General features: G+C 35.4%; 5 protein-coding genes across 5 annotated transcripts; 3 read left to right on the forward strand and 2 right to left on the reverse strand.

Annotated features, from left to right (window-relative positions):
• Window positions 1–391: 391 nt before the first annotated feature.
• On the forward strand, window positions 392–1,048 carry KVR01_012024 (uncharacterized protein; the record flags this gene model as incomplete). The annotated part of the gene is made up of 2 exons (XM_044781328.1): window positions 392–649; window positions 716–1,048. 2 exons carry the CDS (start codon window positions 392–394, stop codon window positions 1,046–1,048), a joined length of 591 nt encoding a protein of 196 aa, XP_044639105.1.
• Window positions 1,049–2,938: 1,890 nt separating this feature from the next.
• On the reverse strand, window positions 2,939–4,038 carry KVR01_011916 (uncharacterized protein; the record flags this gene model as incomplete). Its single annotated transcript, XM_044790037.1, has 2 exons — window positions 2,939–3,173; window positions 3,266–4,038. 2 exons carry the CDS (start codon window positions 4,036–4,038, stop codon window positions 2,939–2,941), a joined length of 1,008 nt encoding a protein of 335 aa, XP_044638997.1.
• A 5,796-nt stretch (window positions 4,039–9,834) lies between these two features.
• KVR01_012061 (uncharacterized protein) lies at window positions 9,835–11,071 on the forward strand (the record flags this gene model as incomplete). Its single annotated transcript, XM_044789530.1, has 2 exons — window positions 9,835–10,641; window positions 10,700–11,071. 2 exons carry the CDS (start codon window positions 9,835–9,837, stop codon window positions 11,069–11,071), a joined length of 1,179 nt encoding a protein of 392 aa, XP_044639142.1.
• A 329-nt stretch (window positions 11,072–11,400) lies between these two features.
• On the reverse strand, window positions 11,401–13,864 carry KVR01_012087 (uncharacterized protein). Its single transcript, XM_044784540.1, has 4 exons — window positions 13,821–13,864; window positions 13,130–13,757; window positions 12,920–13,068; window positions 11,401–12,860 (listed from the first exon to the last, which is right to left on the reverse strand). The coding sequence occupies exons 1-4, from the start codon at window positions 13,843–13,845 to the stop codon at window positions 11,752–11,754; spliced, it is 1,911 nt and encodes a 636-aa protein (XP_044639168.1). The 5' UTR covers window positions 13,846–13,864; the 3' UTR covers window positions 11,401–11,751.
• A 1,395-nt stretch (window positions 13,865–15,259) lies between these two features.
• On the forward strand, window positions 15,260–15,941 carry KVR01_011972 (uncharacterized protein; the record flags this gene model as incomplete). Its single annotated transcript, XM_044790470.1, has 2 exons — window positions 15,260–15,471; window positions 15,536–15,941. The coding sequence occupies 2 exons, from the start codon at window positions 15,260–15,262 to the stop codon at window positions 15,939–15,941; spliced, it is 618 nt and encodes a 205-aa protein (XP_044639053.1).
• Window positions 15,942–23,710: the final 7,769 nt, after the last annotated feature.

A 23,710-nucleotide genomic window follows, 5' to 3' on the forward strand; every position in this document is an offset into this window, starting at 1 on the left:
ACCCAGTTCTCCAAAGCCAACCGGCCCTTCGCTTTACCAGCAGTATGGACCGGGAGTGCCGTCGTCGTGCTCCCTCCGACATCGCTGCATCTACTCAACCGGCCTGACAACGAACTCGGGGCTCACCGCCCCCGGCATGAGATCATACAGCTTCCCTACATGATAGCCGACAGCGATGTGTACAACAACCTTGGAACCCAAACCACTTTGAGGTTGTTCGCAAGACCTTGGCGCCCAAGCAGGTTGGCAGCCTGGCTGGTCCCGCGGCTGAGGGGCTGAACAGGGCCTTCTGCGCATACTGGCAGGGCTCTCAGAGTTGCAACGACGAGAAGGTTGGGTGGTCACATTAAACAACTGGTATGCGTGCGGAAGAGTCATCTCCCGTGCGGCCATGCAGGTCCTGGTCGGTGAGACCCTATGTCAGGACCAAAGTGTCCTGGGTGCTACAATGCGGTATGCCGACGCTGTGGTGATGGGGACCGCGATTATTAACTGTTTGCCGCCGTCTTTGAGGCCATGGATCGCTCCTCTGCTCGCTTTAGCCGCGAAGTATAACCAATCACGCTGCTTGAAGTTACTCATGCCCGTCATCGAAGAGAGGATCCGCGTTTGGGAGAAGAGCAAATCAGGCGTGGCTCCAAAAGTACCAGTATGCAAATCCATAATCGATTTCTCAATGTGCGGGCTTTTATCTCTAACACACCCATTCTTATAGGACGACTTCTTGCAATGGATGATAGAGAGATGTGCGAAAGCCGGACCGGAGCAGATGGAACCTTCGAGAATCGGTCTGCGTCTCCTCGGGCTTGTGACCATGTCTGTCATGAGAATGGTATGGGTGCTATCGCATTGTATTCAAGACCTATATAAGAGTCCTTCCAAGAACGACCCGGAGTTCCTTGCCAGTCTTCAAGAAGAGCTTATGAAAATGACCGAGCACCCGGAATCCTCAAAGGCAACGGATGAACTAGGGTCCAAGGATACCATTGACAGCCTTCACCTACTAGAATCCACCTTGCGTGAGTCAATACGACTCTCCGCTATCTGAATTGTCAGCGTGGCTCGCGACGTTGTTGGCGACGAGCTAGACCTGAGTCTCGATGACGGCTCGAAACTCCCCAGGAAAGCCTGTGTGGTTTTCCCTTCCCAGCCTATGCCAGTGCACATGGATCCGGAATTCGCGTTCAACGACAGACCGCGAGAGTTTGATGCGTTCCGATTTTCCAGAAGGTTTTGAAGCCAAACAGGCAGGGAGGGAGAACAACGGAGACGTTAGATTGGAGCGAGCAGCCGCGTCGTCGACAGTTCCCAGTCAATCTTTCCTTCCCTGGGGCTACGGCAAGCATTTCTGTACTGCGCAATGGTATGCCGCGCAGAAAATCTGGCCTACATCATCTTGAACTACGACGTCGAGGTTCTGGGTGATCCCCCCAAGAGCATGTCCCTGGTCAACGTCATGGTACCACACAAAGGTGTCCAAATTCGGGTCCGGCAGAAGACGTCATGAATCTCTCGGAATCATTTTCACCATTCTTTGGGACTTGATCCTCACAAAGTAATTTCAAATACAATCGTTTTACGATTTTGACATGGCATGCGGGATTTCTTTCTCACGTTGTGCGAAACACGCCTGGGTACCTGGGTAAACATTGCGCCAGCAGTGGATGAGTGGATGAAATTGAACCCTACAGGTATGTTCCAAGGACTCCGGGTATTAAGCCGAACCCAGCGTAGTCCCTGACGATACGTTGTTGTATCACGTGTTAACAGACGGTGACGCATTTCTTTTCCCACCTTCGTCTCACGGTTCTTGTTGACATGCCAATGACTTTGCGAATGGTTCCATCCCGTGGGGTTCGGTCATTCTTCATGCAGCTCACCATGAGGCGCTTGCACATCTTGGGAATGGACGTCGTGGGTCCTGAGCGTAGACTGTGAGCCAACACACCAGCAACGGCCTGTACTATTTGCCCGCATGGTCTAGCTCTAAGCTAATGCATCAGCCTCCTGCAAAAGCTGGGGCTGATGTCTTACGATCAGAACCACAGATTCTGACAAGACTGCTCACCCACTTAAAGGCACCTAGGAAGAATGGGGCACAGGTGCCCACTCGGCGGTTTCCTTCCGGGCGGAGCTGCAGCAGCATCGTCAGAGCAGGGCCGGTCAATGCATTCACTGTTGGTCGTTAGCGTTATCGCGTCCTGAAGGAACAGGTTACTACTGGCTGGAATATGCAACTACTAGTAGACCGCGCAATTTGGTAATCTGGCGTGTGTGGTTACATGGTTCCTCAATCTCGCGCGGTCACATCCCAGTGATGGATCTTATTCTTTTGGTGGCAACGTAAATCATGGAGGGAATGCTGATAAAGGGTTTGAGGGTCTGCGGCCCACCTCCAACGGGAACACGAAGGAACAACACGCCGGTCGGAACAGGCAAGTAAATCCTTTCCCTCCCCGTCGAACAACCAACGGGTGTCGGCGGGGTCGTGCAAGTAGCCCACTCCGTGGTACTCCTGGGCAGGTACCTGGGCACCGTTGGTGGTTAATCCTTGCCAACATATTGGCATTGTATTTTTTTAAACGCTGAGTCTTGAGCGTTTGCCACCGTATGAAGGCGCCATGGTATGTCTTCGGACGTATACGGAATACAAGCGAAACCAGTTAAAAGGAGACAAGGGCATTGTGAGATTCTGGAATTTTCTAACAATAAGTAATGGGTGGGTGCACACTTGTTGAGCTGTGTAGGTCGATCGTTGTACAGAACTGGATAGTCGACGTTGGCTAGGTAAGCAAGGTCCAGAAGCTCAAAGCCTCTGCCTTGTCATATAAGTCAGCCTGGTTGAATCCAATGCCGTACTCGGATTCATGACAACCAATAGATATGCAGCTTGAAATCTTGGTAGCTAGCTGCCACATATTTATACTCTAGCCGTCAGCTACTTCTTACTCGCTGCCGTCACTCCCTGGATAGCTGCCCAGTTGTCCAAGATAGAATCTGACTCCAAGCCTGGTCCCCAGAGTGAGTCAATCTTTTTGGCGGTCTCTGCACTCAGGGGGCCTTTTTGAATCGCTTCGAGGTTGCTGTTCCACTGCTCGATAGAAGTCGCGCCGATAATAATGCCATCACCCAGTGAGCCATCCAACGCAGAATTGTGGGCCACCCAGCGATAACTACAGGTTTCCGTCATTAGCAGCGGTATTTGGAAGTGATGATCATGCAATAAGTGAAAAAGTAAAAAGATATGATTCAAAGCGGGACTTACGCCATCTCTGCGGGCGAAATGCCCTCAGCCGCAGCAATCTCGTGCCACTTGTCCAACGCCTCTAGGGCGTTAGGCTTGTTATAAATGAACTGGTAAACCTTGCCCAAGAAGCCTGCCTTGTCCCATCGGCCAGTAAATGACTGGTCACGGAACTGCTGGGATGTCTTGGCCAGTAAGCCGCCTGCGATGGGGCTGTAAGCGTAGAATGCGATCTTGTGCTTGCGGAGAAGGGGCAGAAGCTCTCTCTCTGGCAGACGAGCAACGGCACTGTAGCTGCCCGTGAAGACAGATGGGAGCACAAAGCCCTTGTCTTTGCAGACCTTGATGACCTCTTCCACTTCTTCTGGTCTGTAGTTGGCAAGGCCAAAGCGCTTGAAGGCGCCCTCCTTGTATAGGGCGTCAATTCCTGAGAGCGTGTCTTCAAATGAGACACGATAGTCGGGACAATGTATGAATAGGATGTCAATCTGCTGAACGCCCAGCTTGCTCAAGCTGTCCTTGGCCTGAGCAATAACGGCGTCCTTGGTGGCAGGCTGGGCTGGATGAGCCCCACCGAAGACCTTGGTGCCGATCTCGAAGTGAGAGGTGAACTTGAGGTCACCTAGATACCCTTCACATTGCTGGTAGGCAGCTGCGGTGTCGATCTCGTTGATGAGGCCCTTGGCCTTGTTGTCCAACAGGACATCAAGCCACGGCTTGCAGTCTTGGGCAGAACCGTAGCCGTGTTCCTTGGTGAAGAGGCCAGAGCCGAAGATAAGCTTGGGTGCAGGCATGGTGAGGTTTTTCGAAATGTATGACACTGGGTGCACAAGGGTTTTAACAAAGATGGTGTTTTAATGTTGTTTGAGCTCTGGGTAACGATTCGTTTGGTGTTTTCGGACGTTGGGGGTTGGAAGAGGAGCAAGTACTTAGGTATTAATACTTAGCTGAATCTGACATATTATCTACGGAGTGCTGTGCCGTAGTGATACCTAAGTACCTAGGTACCCTGTATATGTGTCGCCTAGGGTCCCTGAACGTGTGCAGTTACATAAGTAATGTGCATCTTTAAGCGTAGGCAGCCAACCAGTCCATCATTACAACGATACAACCCCGGGCCTCCCTGAATCCTTCTGGAGAGCAAGCTCCTCACCACTGTGGACCTCAGTGTGGATGTTTGCTCAAGGATTTGAAGTGAATACTCGTATTTTGTATCTAGACACTTCAAATCTGATACGTCGATCTTAAGACCCACTAGCAGGGAGACTGAGATGAGACAGCATCCAACGACTATCTACCTCTATCCAGTTAAGCAGCTTTCGGTAAACGTGCGTCCATCACAGTCTCGTACGTTCGATCGTCGTGTATACGTATGGAAGATCTCAAGACTGACTTCATGAAATGATTCCGCCCACTTTTCCCCTGGTGCGCTCCGCACTGGCCAGAGAAGAGGCCATATCAGATCTATTGAAGCTGCTATGGTACTTAGTACACCCGTCTCTGGCAGTGCCATCTCATCTACGAGCAGCACCGAATCGGCCGTCAGAGCAGCCTTCATAATTTCAAGGAGCTTGCGGAGATTGTTTGGGGATTGATTGTATAAGTCAGCGCACCAGTCCACACATAACCCCACTAACGCATATAAAAATTTTAGACACCTTTAAGATTACTATTTAACTTTAAATTTAAATTTTTAATAATTATAAATATTATTTTAAAGTTAATAATAATATTTAAATCTTTATAATTTTAATTATAATATAATTTGATTTTATAAACTTATTTTTATTATTTACTTTACTTTTATTATTTAACTTTACCTTAATTTTTATAAGATATTCTATTAATATTCTTTTTTTAATTATTATTATATTAATAAATACTTTATTTAAATAAAAAAAACCTCTTTATTATTTTAAATCTTTTAATAATTTAATATATTAATAAAAATATCTTTTACTTTTATAATAACTATATATATAATTAACTTTTAAACCTTTTAATTAGTTTTTAAAAAAGTTAAATTTTAAATAATTTAAATATTTACTTTAACTTATATAATTTTACTTAATTTTTAATATTTAATAAAATAAATAAAGTATTTTTAAATCTATTAAAGTTAATTATTTATTAATAAAAATAAGTTTTTAATTAATATTAAGGGTAGTAATATTATTATTTTTATATTAACTTTAAGTTAAGAACTTTATTTTAATTTTTAAATTAAATTTTAATTTCTAACTAACTTTTTTAATATATATAATTATAAAAGTATTCTTTTATATTTTATAATTAATATATAAAAAATCTTTTATAAAAATCTTTTATATTATATATTATAATAAATTAAATTAACTCTTAATAATATTAATACTTTAAATATAAAAGTACTTTAATCTTAAATAATTAAAATATATAAAAATATATATTAAAAGAAGAATTATATTTCATAAAAAAATACTTTTATATAAACTCTTTAATTATATAAAATTTATAATTATTAAAGATTAATATTTATTATTATTTAAAATTATTAAAGTAAGTAAAAATTTATAAATATTTTTAATTATTATAAATTAATATTATTATTAATTTAATTTATATTTAATATTATAAAATTATAATTTTAAATTAATTAAGTTTATTTTAAAGAAACTATTATTATTAAACTATTTTTTATAAAAATAATTAAAGGTAAAATTAACTATATATTTATTATATAATATTTAATTATAATAAATTAAATATAATTAATAACTAACTTTTAATAATAAACTTACTTTTAAACATTTAATTATTAAATTATAATTATTATTATTTTTAAAAGTTAATTTTATTTATATTACTTTAAAATTAATTAAAAATATTAATAATTTTAATATTTTTAAATAGTTAAAAACTATTAATATATTTAAATATAATATTATTTATATATTTATAGTTAATTTATATAACTTTAAAGGTTTTATTTTAAATTTCTTTTTAAAAACTTATATATTTAATACCTTTTAATAAAAATAAAAGGGGTATTGAGTAGTTAATTATTATTAATAATTTAATTAATAAAGTATTAAAGAAGTTTATATATAAATAAATAAAAAATAATTTTAAATAAGGGTTTAATTAATTAAAAATATTCTTATATTAATAATAACTTTTAATAAATAAAACTAATATTTTTATAAGTTATAAAACCTATTATATAATTTTATTATAAGTATTAAGAAATATAATATATTTTATATATTTTATTTTTATTATTATTAGTCTAATAATTAATTATAATAGTTAAAAATTAAGCTTTAATAAAGAAAAATATACTTTTAAATATAAAAAAAAGAGATAAGTTAAATAGTATAATTCTTATATTTATATAACTTAAAATACACTTATAAAGTAAATATATATTTAAGTAACTCTAATTATAAAGATATATATAACTTATATGTATTGGTGGGGTTGTGTGTGGACTGGTGCGCTAACTTATAACTGTATGTATGTAGTAGAATTTGGCCCCTGTTCATTTCGAACATTTCGGTCAGAATGAATGAGCTCATGAGGCAGAAGCTGCAATACAGCACTTGATGCGCGGCAAGATTAGAGCTCCGTACCTGTGATAAGCTAGAGTGTGGAAAAATTCGTGGGCCATGTTTTCAACGCCCGGGGTGGGAGGAGCCCTGGTAATCGAACGTGGCAGGTCCTGGAGGACCACACGGCCTGGCGTGTCGCGGGACTTCTCCTTGAATTACTTGCACTGGTGGCCAATAACACGGCCGATATCAACATATAGCGGTTGTTTCGCCGGCTTGCCCGCCGCTTCGGCCTCAACGGGGTAGACCGAGAGCCAGGAAAGGCTTTCAGTTTGCTTGCGATGCATCGACATATAGTTGTTGAAGTGCCTAGAAATTCCGGCTGTCCGACGAACCATTCGAATATAGTCTTGTAGGTGCCTAGCGCTATTTGAAATAGGGTCTGGCTCGCATCTTCCGGCATCATGTACTTGGTCTTCTGGAGGAACTGAGGGATGGCCTGAAATGGTGGTGCACTAAGGTAGAAGCTGCAGTCGCTGTGAGTAAACAGTCGAAGGCGTTTCTATGGGAATTTCTGAAAGGGCATACTAAGTGGACAAGTCATGTTCAGCTAAAGGCTCGCGGAGGTTTCGGGTAACATGGTTGGCGGCGTAACGACCCTTTTCGACCCTCTCGACTGCGCCAACGGCGGCGACGTATCTCAGAGATCGTCCTATTTCAGATGTGAGAGGCTTGATTATCTCTCACAGATCATGCAACACAGATACATACCAATCAGCTGTCGTTCCGCGTCGGTCTTGTCTGAAACTTGCTCGACTGTCGATCCCTCGGGAAAATCACTCCAGAGCTTGAAAAGACTGAGTTCTCTTCTAGTCTGCACGATAGCGGATCGGAGATGCTATGAATGAATATGAGCTAGAGGTCATCGCACGAGGCAGGGAAACTATCGTACCAGGTGTCTATCAGACACTCCCTACAGTCGCAGCAGGCGGGCCGTTACTCAACCTTCCATATGCACTGGGGCATCCTCATTGGACCATCCTTACAGGATCAATGGAGGGTGCACGCTCAGTCCTTGACAAAAGCCTTCGGTTTGCCATCATTCGTCCGGTCAAGTCCGGAGATCATGTTACAATATTAGGGCAATCAGCAAAGGATGAGTTGCAATCCAAGTTTACGCTAGACCCTTCAAAAGCGAGCCGCTTCAAAGTCAAACATGAAACCTGGAGTTGCTCTTACATTGCAGCTAGGTATGCCAAATTCATTTCAACACCTATTAGTATTACCCGAGGAGGTGACTGTTGCTATGTTCTTCCTGCAGACTGATGCAACATTGGAATTCTGGCCTAGACGACTTGAACCGTGCTTGAAACACCAGACTGAACCTCGTGCTGCTTCAATAGTATGATGAGTAGAAGCGGACTTAAATTAGGAAACTATGTCTACTCCCTTCAAAGCAGGGAAATCCGGATCTCCCATATCTATTGGCTTCGTGTGATAGCTGCCTATAGTCTAATGAAAACAAACTATGCAGCAATCCCTTACTTGATTCATCCTTTCGAACCCACGACAGGCTGGACGAAGATCAGTATGCTGTAATTCCTGAGAGGAGTTCCTTAAAAGACCTTGCCCGTCAGAACATGCACCCAAAAGCACGTCCCGCCTATTAATATTGTAATACTACCTATATATGCTTATGCGTTGGGGCTCTAGTCGAAACAATTCTCCTCAGAAAAAGATGAAACATCGAGGTATATCCTGACCCGAGACAGGTGAATTGTGGGTGTCAGCGCTTTTCCGACATTGCCGTACGAACTCTACCCTGGCGAGTGCCCGAGGGCACGGACAACCCGAATGAACAGGCACCGCAACGGCTTTGGCTCTGAGCCTCTGACTGGCAACCGGCTGTGTGGTGGGTCAAACGGTTGGCGGCCGTGCTACGGAGTACTGTAGCCCCATGTGTTTCTGTTGCATTGGACTGCCAGGCCGCTAGCGCTGATAGCTGATAGGGCCCCAGGTCGAATAGAGTTTTCGCTCAGTTCCTGCCTCTTCCCTCATTGAGACGTGAAACTTCTTAGGGTTGCATGCAATGCTACTGTGTGCTTGCGATCCTGAGTTCGCATCACGGGGTTACACACCGAATGAAGAGGCAACGTATCTCTTGCCTCGTCACACATCCTCGTCTGTCTGGAACGATTCAATGTGACCATATCTATACGAGATCGGACAGGCCAAATTGATTCATCGGGGCTAGATGCTAGTGCCTTCCGGTCAAATACTACAGTGCTGCACACTTGTACCAAGGAGAACGATGACGGCATGGCACGGTGTGATTGCCTGCAGCTAATTGTCTGCGTAGTAAACCCCTTGTTTCGATCTGTTTACCACCACATCACCAATTCTGAGCTCTTTACTAGAATAAGGTTATCCCCACGCGCAACCTTGACTGGGAGAGAAAACCTAGAGCGGGTAAAGATGAAGCTTGCTGAGGTCTTTGACTCGAGCTCACCTGAACCCCCAAATCATCACCGCCGCAACTGACCATTTGAGAGGCAGGAAGTTCAGTCCACTCGACTCCACCTCAATGCAGGAACGGATTCGGTACTTACCGCCGGGCCACGACAGGGGGGAGGCCTGCTCCAAATTCCTGGTTCTTGTTTGCTCGGTCCGCTTCCTGAATATACGTCTCGTCCGAGCGCGGGGCTGCCACATCCACCTTTTTTCCCGGGAAGACGGGAAGACGGGAATGGGGCGCAGGAATTCCCCGCCGTGGGATTTCTGATGATGACCTCGCTCAACTCTGTCACAGTCAAAATATTTCCAGCAGAACCGACACAGCATGTTGATGTGCTGCGACCCAAAAAACAAAACACGTACAACAGATGAACGACATGCATGACGTTGGCTAAATGCGTCTTCAGGCAACAGACATTCTCGAATACGAAGCTCGCACCGGGATTGTGCAATGCGACCTAGCAGGTCTCATTCATATCACTCTGAAGCGTTCTGCTACCAGAGCCCTGCAAAACGAACAAGAGAAATCCAATAATTCCCTCCGCCATGGCATATTATTCTGAAGGTGAGACGAGGCGGCCACGATGGAAGTTCTGGCGAAGCAAGAGCGGCGACATCTCTCACTCGGACCAAGCAACGAAACAGAGCAGCAGCCGCAGCGACGACAGCTATAGAGAAAGGCCCCCCAAAAGATCAGACGACCCGACCCTTGAGAATGCAACCCTACCAGGCCAGCTCGCCACAACAACAAACAGCTCGGACGCCTCCAGCGAGCTGAAGGAGTCCACCGCCTCGCCGAGCCTCAACCCGCGGACCCTGAGCAACTCGTCCATCGCGCCGGTCGAGCACACCAAGTCGACGGCCACGTCGACCTCCAGCCCCGTGGTCACGCGGGAGACGCACACGGACCCCGTCACGGGCGATCTAATTATCACCATGACGACCACGATCGTCACGACCACGACGACGAAGCGCATCATCAAGATCCCGCCAGCGACGCGGGACGAGGTCGACCTCGACGAGGAGAGGCGGCTGGCGGCGGAGTACCTTGCCTCCAACGGCATGCAGAGCCCGAGGGACCGGCACCCGGGGCTGCAGCCTGCGCCGAGGCGGAGCGGGAGCCACTCGAATCTTGTCAGTCGGTCTTCGGAGCAGTCGTCGTTTGGGCCGAGGCCGCATGCCTCGGACCGGTCGTATTCTATGGGGTCGAGGACGGGGCCGCCGCCGAGTTTCCATAATCACGCGCGGAATTTCTCGAGGCCGGGGCCGAAGCAGGCGTGTGAAGAGGGGCAGACGAGGTTGAGCTTGGATGCGAGGAGGGGGTTGAAGAGGGCGGAGACCATGAGGTCCAAGGTCGGTGTTTTCTTTTAGCCGCGGGTAGTTTGCTAGAGACATTGACGAGGCCTCCCAGTCCCTCATACTACGGAAGCCAGAACCAAAGCCTCCTGCTATCAGCCTCCCAACTCCGAAGGATGCTGATCCTCAGCAATACTACTCTCACTCGATCGGTACTATAGCGTTTCAAAACACGCATGCGCGGCCCCACACGAGGGACGGGGGCGAAAGATGGACAGGAAGCCAGCGTCAGCCGACATTCCACAAGCCACGAATCCCACACCCGGCATCGCCGCGGGCAGAAGAGGCGGACCCGAGTCCTCGGCGTGGAAGCTGGGCCACCTTTGGTGGAGAGGAGACAATGAAGCACCAGAGACGCCAGCAGGCTACCAACAACTTCATATTGGGGATACCAAGTACGGGAGGTGACTTGGGCAACATGTTTTGACCGTGCAGAGATGAAGTCGCCATAGGATTTCAGCAAAATGCATTATGGGGCCTCAATGTAGCAGTGCACCATGTTTGGGATGTTCCATTGACGCGACGATCGCATGCAATTAAGATGCATAGGTATAGACTAATAGAAGTTCAACACTCGATGAGCAAGGCGAGCCTGAGGAACCCTCAAGATGTAAGAATAGCCGAATCTATTCGCAGCGGCCGGTTTCATAGAAACATAGCTACGTCGTAGGGTGATGGGCTCAGTTTCGACATGTTTGATAATCACCCTCATCACATACAATAGGATCGAAAGAGAGACTATTAGTAGATGGCCATGTGCTACGGGCCATATTATTGATCCCCGGTACACCCTAATCGATCCTATTGGTTCCTCGAACGAGACATTTGCAGGGGGAAGAGCGGCTAGTTGGATGCGGTGCGGTGCAGAAGTGATCATAATCAGGCGGTCCTGGGCTGTAGCTCATTTTCGAAGCCGGTACTAGTGTAGTAAAACCGAAGCGGACGAACGCAGCGCTAATGTCTTCACTGCCCCATCCACGTATCAATTGCAACCTTGAGAGTCGTAAGCGAGTTTTAGACATACTGTATGCGCAGACTCTGAGGAATGTGTTTGGGCCGAAGCGCCCCACATCGGACCCGAATCGAGAGGCATGACGTTCGCCACTGTTACGACGACGGCGTCTCAAGATACGCCGGTGGCAGCAACCCCTCAAGAGCCGCCTTGATCTGCAGTGCCAAGGTCCTCGAGTAATAACGATGTTGCTGTGTATATCCACCCGTGACCCAATAGTTCTCGACCTCTCTCTGGCGCTTCCACATTCCTCGCACCTCTCCCTCCTCGTCAAGGCCCCAAGTACCATCGAGCCTTGCAGCTGTCTCAGGCGGGAGAATAGTAGACGCCAGGACTCGCGTGTCCCGGTCGGCGAACCCGGTGCACCAGACCACCGCGTCGGTGTCGACTGTCGTCCCGTCGGAGAACCTCAGCCCCGTGGCAGTGTACGCCACCGGCTCCACACCGGCCTTGACGCTGACCCTGCCGTCCTCGATGAGCTTCGTCGTGCCGACGTCGACGTAGTGGCCCCCGGCCTGCTCAAGCAGGTTGGACATGAGGTCCGCGTCCGGGTGCGCGCTGTCGAAGACGGGGAAGCCGGCTTCGGCGAGCTTGGCGTATCGGTTGGGCTCGTTGGATGCCAGGGCGGCGAAGAGTCCCTTGGAGATCTGGCTGGCTACGACCTGCGGGAGGGTGAGGAACATCTTGTCGATGGCCTCGACCCCGGCGGGGGAGTCGTAGGCACCCAAGCTCATCTCGTGACATACGTAATCCAGGGGGACTACGTAGGTGGGTGAGCGGGCGTTGATCGTTGTGTGTAGCCCGGCGTCGTGGCAGTCTTGGACGACATCGAAGGCTGTGTTGGCCGAGCCAATAACCACGACTGACTTGAGGCCTTTGTCCTTGATATCCTTGGTGGCGTTCTTATAGTCCGCAGAGTGAAGGCTGATTCCCTGGAACAATTCACGGCCTGCTATGGAAGGAGTATATGGAATCTGTGACCCAACTCCAGTGGCCTGGACGAGATGCTTGCTCCGCACCGTGCGCCTCCCGCCAGGTGTCTCAAGGTCAATGGTCCATCGCTTCTGCAGATCGTCAAACTCGGCCGATCGTATGGAGGCAGAATTGATCATCTGCAAACCGAACCTGTCGACGTATCTCCGCACCTGTTCGCCGAGTTCAGCTCGGGTGAGCAGATGAGGAGTTTGCAGCATCTTATCGTAATCTGGCTCTGTATCAGTATAGGAAGCCGCGAAATGAAAAACAGAGGTAAATCGGACTCACTCATGTACGGTAATTCGCAGAACGACGTTGGGATGTGGAACTTCAGAGACTCGTAGCGGCGGTCCCAGTTGTCCCCGGGTCTAGGATTCCGCTCACCCATCATGCTTGCGACTCCCAACGCCTTCAGCCTCGCAGCAAGTGCGACAGCCCTGTTCACGTTAGCTCACGCGCATCAAGATTGTTTCTCCCTGTGATGTGGGATGTGCTTACGCATTGCCGCCTCCAATGATGAAAACATCTGTCTCGAGTGTCTCTGCGCCACTGAGCGGCTCAGATGGTTTCAAGAGCAAGCTTTCGTTCTCAGGCTGCAAGTCCAAATTCTCCAATTTGGTGCTTAAAATCCAGACCTTCCACTCAACTCCACCGTGCTCGCTTCGCAGCGGCAATAGTAAAAGTCTACCACTGCATGTGGCTTGGGGAGAGCCAGTCCGGAAAGTCAGGTCGCTCTCGATGAACTGGAGCGTCGGGGCCGCGGGTGTGAATTGGGCCTTAGTGAATTCGATCTCTCCCGCCAGCGCCCGCAGCCGCGACGTTTCTATGAGCCCGGCAGCGATTGTTTCAGGGCCTGTCAATGTGCGCAGGTGCCAGGTCAAACTCAGCTGATCTTTCCAATATGCTTGGCCAGGGAAGAAGCATTCCGCCAGAGCTTTGACGTCGCCCGCTGCCAGCGCCTTGTTCATCGTCTGCAACACGTCGCGTGCTTGGACCGCAGCCTCCTCATCTGTCATGGAGGCATGATCTATGGTTCCGGGGGCAACTGATGGGAGAGGCAGACGCGCCTGCATCTGCCTGAGGTCGGCCGGTAAGTGGTGCCCATTGGCTGAGGCTTCCAAATGATCTGCAAAGGTTCAGTTCAGCTGCAATTTCAGTTCTGTCGAGACATAACTAGAGGTCAGCTTACTCGATGATATGTCAAGACTCGGCATGGCGGCGATGTGACGAAATATTGAAACACTGAATCGAAAAATGCAAGAGGCAAGGATACTAGAGAAGGAATGGGCGGTAGAAATATTAAATCTCAAAAAGGCCCGGTTGCTCGCGCGTGCTCGACGGGTGGGTCAAGCAGGCCTCTGCATCCTTCTACAAGTCCTCATGCTACTGGATGGGACCATAGTAGCAAATACTACCTCACGGCGCTTATTAAATCCAGGATAATATTCACCCTGAACGGTGCATTGGTTAGTGGATTCGGTTGAAACCCCGCTCAAGGTGTCTTGCAGGAGGACCGGACTGAGATTGGGGGTTTCCCCGAGGAACAGGTCCAGTTTGGAAGCGAGGTGAAACCAACAGTATGCCTTCCTGGTTGATCAGTCACATTGTACTCGAGTGCCCTCACATTCCGAGAGGGGCCGGGTGGAACCGTCAACCAACAGATTGCGACGCAACAAATGTTGGTGCAAGGTATTGATCAAACCCCGGCGAATCAAATTTGTCCTTCCAAAAGGGTCGGACCATCAAATTTGTCGTGGACTGTTCTCCTGGTAAACCATCTCTTAGGACGCGTCCCGGAGATCGTCGCATTCTTTTAGACTCGCCGGCTCTACGCAGTACCGTTCGCGTCGGGTCTAGATCACGATGTCGATGTCCTCAGAGCAGCTGGTTTCATTGCTAACACAGCCAGCCTTGAGCCCACCCGAAGGAATAACGCCGAATTTCAGTAATCCACCGAACCGGAATGGTCTTGCCTGGTTCGTCACAACGTTTTGCACAGTCGTCACTGCGCTCTGTTGCTTGATCCGGGGCTACACCAAGATTGGGGTCGCTGGAACGCTGAAAATCGAAGAAGGTGGGGCCCATGTCCATTTTGATTGAGTGACCAGTATCTCAAATCAATCGCTAATCGTGCGCACTTCCAGTGTTGATGATTCTGGGCTTTGTGAGTTGCAGAGTCTCCTGATTGTGCTGGAGCGCTCCTGGCCTCACCTCCAGGGCTGTGCGGGAGTTCGACTATCAAGACCCAGTCGCTTACACTTTTTCCATCAGATTGCATATTGTGTGACGAACTATGCCGGATACTCCATGATATATACGCCAGGATATTATGTTCATCAGTGGAACCTTCGATACGGAGACATGATCCGTCCGCTGTATGTGAGTAGATTCACCTCCTCTTAGTAGCTACAGTGCAGACCACTACTAACCATAAGCGCGTGGCAGCTCATTTTGGTATATGGCTGCAGTTACTCCGCGACACTTCCTCTCATCAAGTCAGCAATCCTACTTGACTGGTGTCGAATTTTCGTGCCGGCCGAAAAGACCAAGAGCTTCTTTTGGTGGGGATGCATGCTCGTGGTCTCTCTTCAGGTGAGCTGGGGCATCACGTGCATCATTCTTTTGAACATGCAGTGCAATCCTCACAATGCCATCTGGGACTTCTACCTACAGACTCCGGACAACTGTTACAGCCTTCCCAAGGTTATGCTCGCATCCGCCAGCGTCCAAGTAGTTTCGGACTGGACTATGGTGTTGCTGCCGCAGAAAGTAATTTGGTCTTTGAATATGAACTGGCAAAGGAAAGTCGGTATCTCCGTACTTTTCACTGTCGGACTTTTGTAAGTTATCTACACGTTAGTTGTACTCTGAGGATGTCGCAGGCTCATTGTTAAACCAAAATAGGGCTTCAGTATCAGCATCTGTCCGTCTGTACACCACTATCAACTTTGCTGGAACAGAAGACCAGATGTACTTCATCGCTCCTCTCCTATTCTGGGCCTGCGCGGAGATGACCTGTGGGTTTGTCATCCTGTCGGTGCCCTGTATCCCAAAATTCATGTCAGAATCTGGCATCTCGCCGCGCCTGAAACAGTTGCTGCAACGCGTTCCAGGAAGGTCCGGGAAGTCGACCGCGGCCTCAAATCCTCAAAGCTATAAATTTGGAGACATAGTTACCATTGGAGGTTCAAATGGAAACAAGAAGGTGGCCCGTGATAATACATACTTTGAGATAGCTGATGGCGGTGTGGAGTTGGGGGCCGTGGAGACCAACTGCAGTCGTGACGATGATAAAGCGAGGCACAAGTGAAATATGTAACAGTGGTACTTCGAATCAAAAGCGACCCAAATGGGTTTTAGGGGACATTCAAGAAAGAATCCGTCAAAACAGTGCCCCTTAGCCTTATCTATGTGTCGCAAGGCTTAGGTGACATTTAACCATAGTTATTAATATTATATCTTTTTTAAATACTAGGTGTTAAATGTTTTTTATAATATAAAAGCATTATATATATTATTAAATATATATAGAATAGAAGATAAGATATTAATTAATAAAGACTTTTTATATATTTATTAATATATATAGTTTCCCTTCTATTCTAAAGAACGGAAATTCGTGCACCTAGAATCGAAAGGCGCGTACCTAAATATAACTAAGTGGTACCTATATATATATATAAATTTATTTTAATTAGAGTTTATTATAATAATTAGTAAGGTTGTTATATATAATTAATATTTAATATTATTTTTTTATTAATTAATAAAAGAGAGGTTGAAAATTATATAAATTATATATATTAGGGTTTAAATAGATAGTATTTTAAGTATAATTTATATTTAACTATATATATATTTAAATTTTAGGTTATATACCTTTATTATTATTAGTAAAGTTATTTATAGTTAAGTTTATTTATAATAATTACTTAATAGTTCTTTATATTCTTATATATTACTTTTTAATTATTAGTAGGGTATTTAAAGATATATTTAAAAAATAGATTATTATTTTAATTAGTAGTTTATTTATTTTATAAACTTTATTATTAACTATTAATTTTATTAAATAGTCCTTTATTAGATTATTATTATAGATATTCTTTTTATTTAAAGATTATAAGATTAAGTTATTCTACTTTTAAGCTAAATTTATTTATTAAAGAAAGATTATTATTATTCTTATTTTATTCTTTTTACTTTTTAAATTAATAGTTATTAATTTAATTTATTTATTTATTATAATTATTATTTAGCTTATATTTTATTTAAAGATATCTACTTTATTAATTATAAATATAATTATTTTATAAGGTATTTTTAGTTAATGTAATTTACTTTAATAAATAAATTATAAATAGAGAGTTGTTAATTAATAAGTTATAATTAAATTAAAAGAATTTATATATATTAACCTTTTAAAAGTTATTTAACCTTTTTTATTAATAATTTAATTAATATAAATTAAGTTATATTATATAAATATAGGGTAGATATAGATTGATTGTAAGTAATTATTTAATATAATTTTATCTTTAAGTATTTATATAATCTTTTTTAGTATTTAAGAGAAGATTTAAAGTTATCTATAAGATTTATATTAGAAGGTTTTTATTATTATTTTTATTTATTAAATTTTTAAAAAAGAATATTTTTCAATATATTTTTAATTTAAAGTTATAAATAATATTCTTTAAAATTTTATAAATAACTTTAATAAAGTAAAGTATTTTTATTTTATAGTTTAAATAAATTTTAAGTTTTTAATATATACTTTTATTAAAGATATTATATATAAGTTAAAATTAAGAATTTTATAGGTTTTATAGGTTATTTATTTAGCTATAATTTTCCTTTTATTTATATAATAGGTTTTAGGTATTAAATTATTATTTATTAATTTAAAAACTTTTCTTATAGATAGTATTAAGTTAAGTTAAAGATTTAATAATTAGTTAAATACTTTATAAATTTAAATAGGTTAAATAAAGCTAAATAAATATAAAGGATTTTATTTAAAATTTTAATAAAATAATTATTTTACTTTTATTAAGGTATTAAATAAGGTTATATATAAATTTTTAATTTTAAATTTTTTATTATTAGTTTTTTATATTTTATAAGTTTAATATTCTTTATTATTTCTTTTTAATATTAAGGATAATATTTATATTAATATAAAAATATAAAGTTAATAATAGGTATAAGAAATATATATTTAATAGTATTAATTAAAATAATATTATAATTAATAATAATAATCTTTAAATTTATAATTTTATATTTTATTAATAGTAATTTAATTTACTTTAAAAGCTATTAAAAACTTAATTCCTTTTATTATTAATAATATTTTAAAATAAAGGTAAGTTTTTTTATATATATTATAATTATATTTTAAAAGTATAGTATTTTTATTATTAATTATATAAATATAATTAAAAAGATATTAAGTAAAATATTATTTTTAAATTTATATAATTTATTACTTTTATATTAAAAATATTAATAATACTTTTTTATTTTAAGTATAATAATATTAATAGTTTTATTTTTAAGTTAGTTTAATATTATTTATATTAATATATAAATATTTTTTATTTTATTAATTAAAACTTTATTATATTAAGTTTTAATATAATTATAGGATATTCTTATTAAAGTATAAATTTAAGTTTTTAGTTTTATTATAAAAGGTTATAAGTAGTTTAAGAGAGAATTTATATTAATTTATAGTTAATTTAATTTAGTTTTATTCTATTTTAACTATTATTTAAGGTTTATAATAGGTATACTTTTTTTAAATTATAAACTTTTATTTATTTATTATAATTTTAATTATATAAGTAACTTTTATTAGAAATAATTAGTTTTAATTATAATAATATTATAGATAGTTAAGGTTAAAGGTTATTATATATTATAATTATAAGTTAAAATTTTTAATTTACTTTAAAATTATAAAAGACTATTAGTTAGTTAGTTAATTTTATAATTTTATTTAATTTAATTTTAAGTTTTTATAAATATTATATTTATTATTAAAAGTTTTAAAATATAAAGGAATTAGAAAGTATTAGAAGGTAATAATTAATAATAGTAATATTATAATTTTAATTATAATAATTAACTTATTAATATAGTTTAAATTTAAAGTTATAATAAACTATAATATTAGATATAACAGTATAGATTAAGGAAGGTTTAAAGATCTATTAGGTTTAAATCTAATATAAAATTAATTCTTACCTTTTTCTAAAAAAAGGTAAATAAGCTTTACTTACCTTTTAATAAACTTTAGGAAGGGATATAACTAAATATTAAAGTACTTTTAAAGTACTTTCTTATAACTTTTATTTAGCTATTATAATTATATCTTTCTTTAAAAACTATTTTTAATTATTATTACTAATTAATATTAATTACTTTTATTTATACTTTTAAAAACCTTTTTATTTATTATTATTAATTAATTTTAATAATTTATTAAATTTTTAATAGTTTTATTATACCTTTATAGGGGTATAAATTAACTAACCTTTTTTAAGTAGCTATTTTTCTCTCTTTATTTTAACTTCCTTTTTCTTTTATTTAATAATTAATTTTATTAAATTCTTAATTAACTTCCTTCCTTTAATTATTTAATATCCTTTATTATTACTTTATATTTATTATAAATATTATTAATATATCTAAATAATTAAAATTAAATAGTTTTTAAAGGCTTTTTAATAATCTTCTATTAATTAAAAGTCTTTAATTAATAATTTTACTCTTAACTAATAAATTTTATTACTATATAACTCTTTTCTTTTTAATAGTAATTATAATATCTATAAGTAATCTTTTTTTAATAACTTTATATACTATTTTTATTAACTTTTATTTAATAATAAAGTAAATTCTTTTATAAATATTCTATTAAATTAAATTTAATTTTAAAAGCTTTAATAATAATTATATTAACATTACTTTTAATATTAATAACTTTTTCTTTTAAGTTATTATAATAGAAATATTAATAATAATAAAGTTTCTAAAAGCTTTTATTAAAATAATAAATAAAACCTATAATTATTTTATATAACCCTTAAACTTATTAAAAATAACTATAAAAGTTATTATTTTATTAAAAACCTAAATAAAGGTCTATTAAGGATTTCTTAAACTCTTAAAGATTCCTCTATTCCTTATAAAGTTTATTTAACTTTTAACTATCTTTTAAAGTTAAGAAATATACTATACCCCCTTTTACAAAAATATAAAATTTTTATAAATATTAATTTATTTAATTATTTTATTAAATTATAAAAAATATAAAAATATAAAACTAAATAATTAAATTTTAAATACTTTATAATATATATATATATATTTTTAAAATAAATTAAAAATATCTAACCTTTTTTATAAAAAATATTTTTATATTATTATTAATTTAAAAATTTTATTATAATTAATATATTATAAAATATTACTTACTTTATATTATAATAAATTTACTTTATATTTTTATTAAATTATAAAATAACTAATTTTCTTAAAGGAATTTTTAATTATTAATTTAATTTTAATATTTATTTTATAAAGGTTTTTAAAAGGAATTATAAATAATATAAAACTTCTACTTTTATTAATTTAAATAAATAAGTTTATAACCTTTTAAATTTAATTAATTAATACCTTAATAAATATATCTATTAATAATTCTAATAATAATTTAATATTTTAAAAAAATAAAAATTCTAAATTTAAAAATAATTTAAAAAATAAAAAAGTAATAAATCTTAATATTAAATATAAACTATTTAATATTTATCTAAAAGATAATATTAATTTATTTTAAAATAAAGAAATTATAAAAACTAATATCTTTTAAATATAAGTTATAACTACTTTATATTCCTTTAATTAATAAAGTTTAATTTAAAAATAATTTAAATAATATTTATAAAAAATTTTAAAGATCTTATAAATAGTTACTATAATATAATATATCTAATTCCTATAAATAATAAATTTCTAACTTAATATACCTTAATTTAAAAATTCCTTTAAAAGTTATAAATATAATAAATAAAGCCTTTAAATTATAACTTTAAGAATATTTTTATTACTTTAAAAATAATTTATAAAATAAAAATAACCCTTTTAAAAATTAATTAAATATATTATAAATTAATAAATAAAATTATAAATATAAAATTTTAAAGTTTTAAAATAAAAAAATAATACCCCTTTATATTACTTTTTAAAGTAAATTCTAACCTATTATAAATTTAAATAGTTTAAAATAGTTTATCCTTAATATATTTAATATTAATTTTTATAATAGCCTTTTAATTTTAATATTATAATTAATTAACCCTTCTTAATTATTAATTAATAGTACTTATTTTTAATATTTATCCTTTAAATACTTTATTAAGTCTTTATAGCTTATTTATTTAGCCTTTATCCTTTCTATTAGCCCTTTATTAAATTTATATTTTATTTTTATTAATTTATTATAAAGCCTTTATAAATTATTTATTAATTATTTATTTTATTATTATTTATATTATTAATTATTTATTAATATATATTTTTATTATTTAGCTATTATTTATCTATTTTCTACTTATTATAATTTAAATAGCCTTTTTTTAACTCTTTATTTATTTACTCTTAAATTCTCTTTTAAAAATATTAAAATCCTTTTTTATAATATTTCTAAATAGTTTTATTTATAAATATTTTATTTTTAATATTTAAAAGTTATATTTATTTAATTAACTTTTTACTTAATTAAATAATAAAGTACCTTTAATTTTTAATAATTTTAAATTTTTTAATTTTTATTTAATTTATTTATCCTTTAAATTAAATAGATTTATAATATCTTTTAATAAATCTTTAAATAACCTTACTATTTATAGCTTTAACTAATTTATATAAAAATATTATATATTTAAAAGTATTTTTAAAAAATTAAACTATAAATTTACTTATTAATTTAAATTAAAATTTTAAATAAGTTAATTTTTATAAAATTAGTTTTAATTTTTAAGTAAAAGTATTTAATTATTAAAAATATTTATTTACTAATTTTAAATTATTTAAATTAATAATATATATTATAATTTTAGGTTTAAATCTTAATTATATATTTTAATTCTCTTTATATTTTATTTATATTTATTAAAGCTTTTAATTATTCTTTAACTATTAATATCTTTTTTATAATATATTATTTTTAATAAACTATTAATTATATAAAATTATAAAAATAGTTTATACTTTAATAAAGCTTTAAATAAACTTATTTTAATTATTATATTTAATATTAAATTATATATAAAAATATAATATATAATAGTTTTAACTAGTTTTAAATATTTTTAACTATAAATAACTTAAAATATTACTTTAAGGTTTAATTTATTCTTTTAATTTATCTATTATTTTATAAATAATAAATAATAATATAATAGTTCTTTATATTATTTAGTTATATAGTATTTTTAAAAACTATTAATAAAAATTATATTTTTATTAATAATAATTTTATAAAATTCTTTACTTATATTTAATCTTTTAATAAAAGATTTTATTAAGTTTTATAATATTTATTATAATATAAATTAAAAAAACTTATTTTAATAAAATAATTTATAATTATTAAAATTAAATTTACTTTTTATTTATAATAATAATTAAAAATCTAATTATAAAATCTATATTAAATTTTATATAGGTTTTAATAAAATTAATAATAAAATAAGCTCTCTATATAAATAATAATATAAAGTAAATATATATTAATATATTATATAAAAGTATATATATTCTATTATAAAGGCTTTTAACTCTAACTATTAAAAGTATTTTTAAAAAGTTTATATTCTAATCTACTTTTAATATTTATTTAATAAATTATTATAATAAGTTTATAAAATCTTTTATTTTAAAGTCTTTTATTTTAATATATATATATATCTTTTTAATAAAAAGTTTATTTTAAATTTTATAATTAAAGTTATTTAAAGTAGTATTATTTAAGGATTATATCTTTTAATTATAGCTTAAATTATAAGGTTTTCTTTTAAACTTTATAAATTAAATCTATTAATAAAAATAAGGCCCTAAATATATTATATTAATATTAAATATATATATTTAAATTTAAACTTTATTATAAACTACCTTATAAAGGAGTTATAAACTTAAATTAATACTTTATTAAAAGGAATTATTTTTAAAATTTTATATATTATAATACTTTTAATTATAACTTAAATTTTAATTTACTATTAGTTTTTAAATAAAATTATAAATCCTTTTAATAATTATAATTATTTTTAATTTTAAAATTAAAATCTAATTTATATTTAAAGATTTTTCCTTTAATATATAGTTAAATCTCTTAAGGGTCTATTAGTTAGATTTATTTTATTAAAATAGTATTTAATAATAAAATTAAATTTAATTAAATATATTAGCTATTAAATTTATTTTTAAATTAGTTTTTTACTTTATAAAATTATAAAGGTTATTATAATTTAAAATAATAATAGATTTTAAACTCCTTTAAAATATTATTATTAATACTTAAAACTATTAATAATAATATTTAATTTTTTATTATAAATTATTTAGTTAAATTTTATATTAAAAAACTTTTTAATTAAAAATAATAAAATATTATTAAAATATATCTTTAATAATATACTTTAAAAGATTATTAAAGTAACTACTTTATTAAAAATATTATATTTAATTTAAATTTAAAGTACTAAATTATAATATTAAAATAAAAATATTTATTAAAATTTAGCCTTAAATTTTAAAGGCTTTCTAAACCTTTAAATTTTAAGTATAAATAAATTAACTTTACTAAACTTTTAACTCTATTTTATACTAAATAATTACTTATTAAAAGTTAAATAATTTTAAAATATTCTTTAATAAACTTTTAATAAAAATTATAAAATTTAAAAACTTAAATATTATAATAAATAATAGGAATGGGCTATTTTTAATAGTTTTAATTTAATTAGAATTTATTTAAATTCCTTTTTCTAATTAGAATTTTAA

This window comes from Diaporthe batatas (genome assembly GCF_019321695.1).
Source record: "Diaporthe batatas strain CRI 302-4 chromosome Unknown Contig00017, whole genome shotgun sequence".
NCBI lineage: Eukaryota > Fungi > Ascomycota > Sordariomycetes > Diaporthales > Diaporthaceae > Diaporthe > Diaporthe batatas.

Coding starts and splice junctions, on each gene's coding strand:
- KVR01_012087 (XM_044784540.1), bottom strand. CDS start 13,845: ATGCCGAGTCTTGACATATCATCGA. Junction 13,758..13,820: donor GAGTCTTGACATATCATCGA/GTAAGCTGACCT, acceptor GAACCTTTGCAG/ATCATTTGGAAGCCTCAGCC. Junction 13,069..13,129: donor ATCATTGGAGGCGGCAATGC/GTAAGCACATCC, acceptor TAACGTGAACAG/GGCTGTCGCACTTGCTGCGA.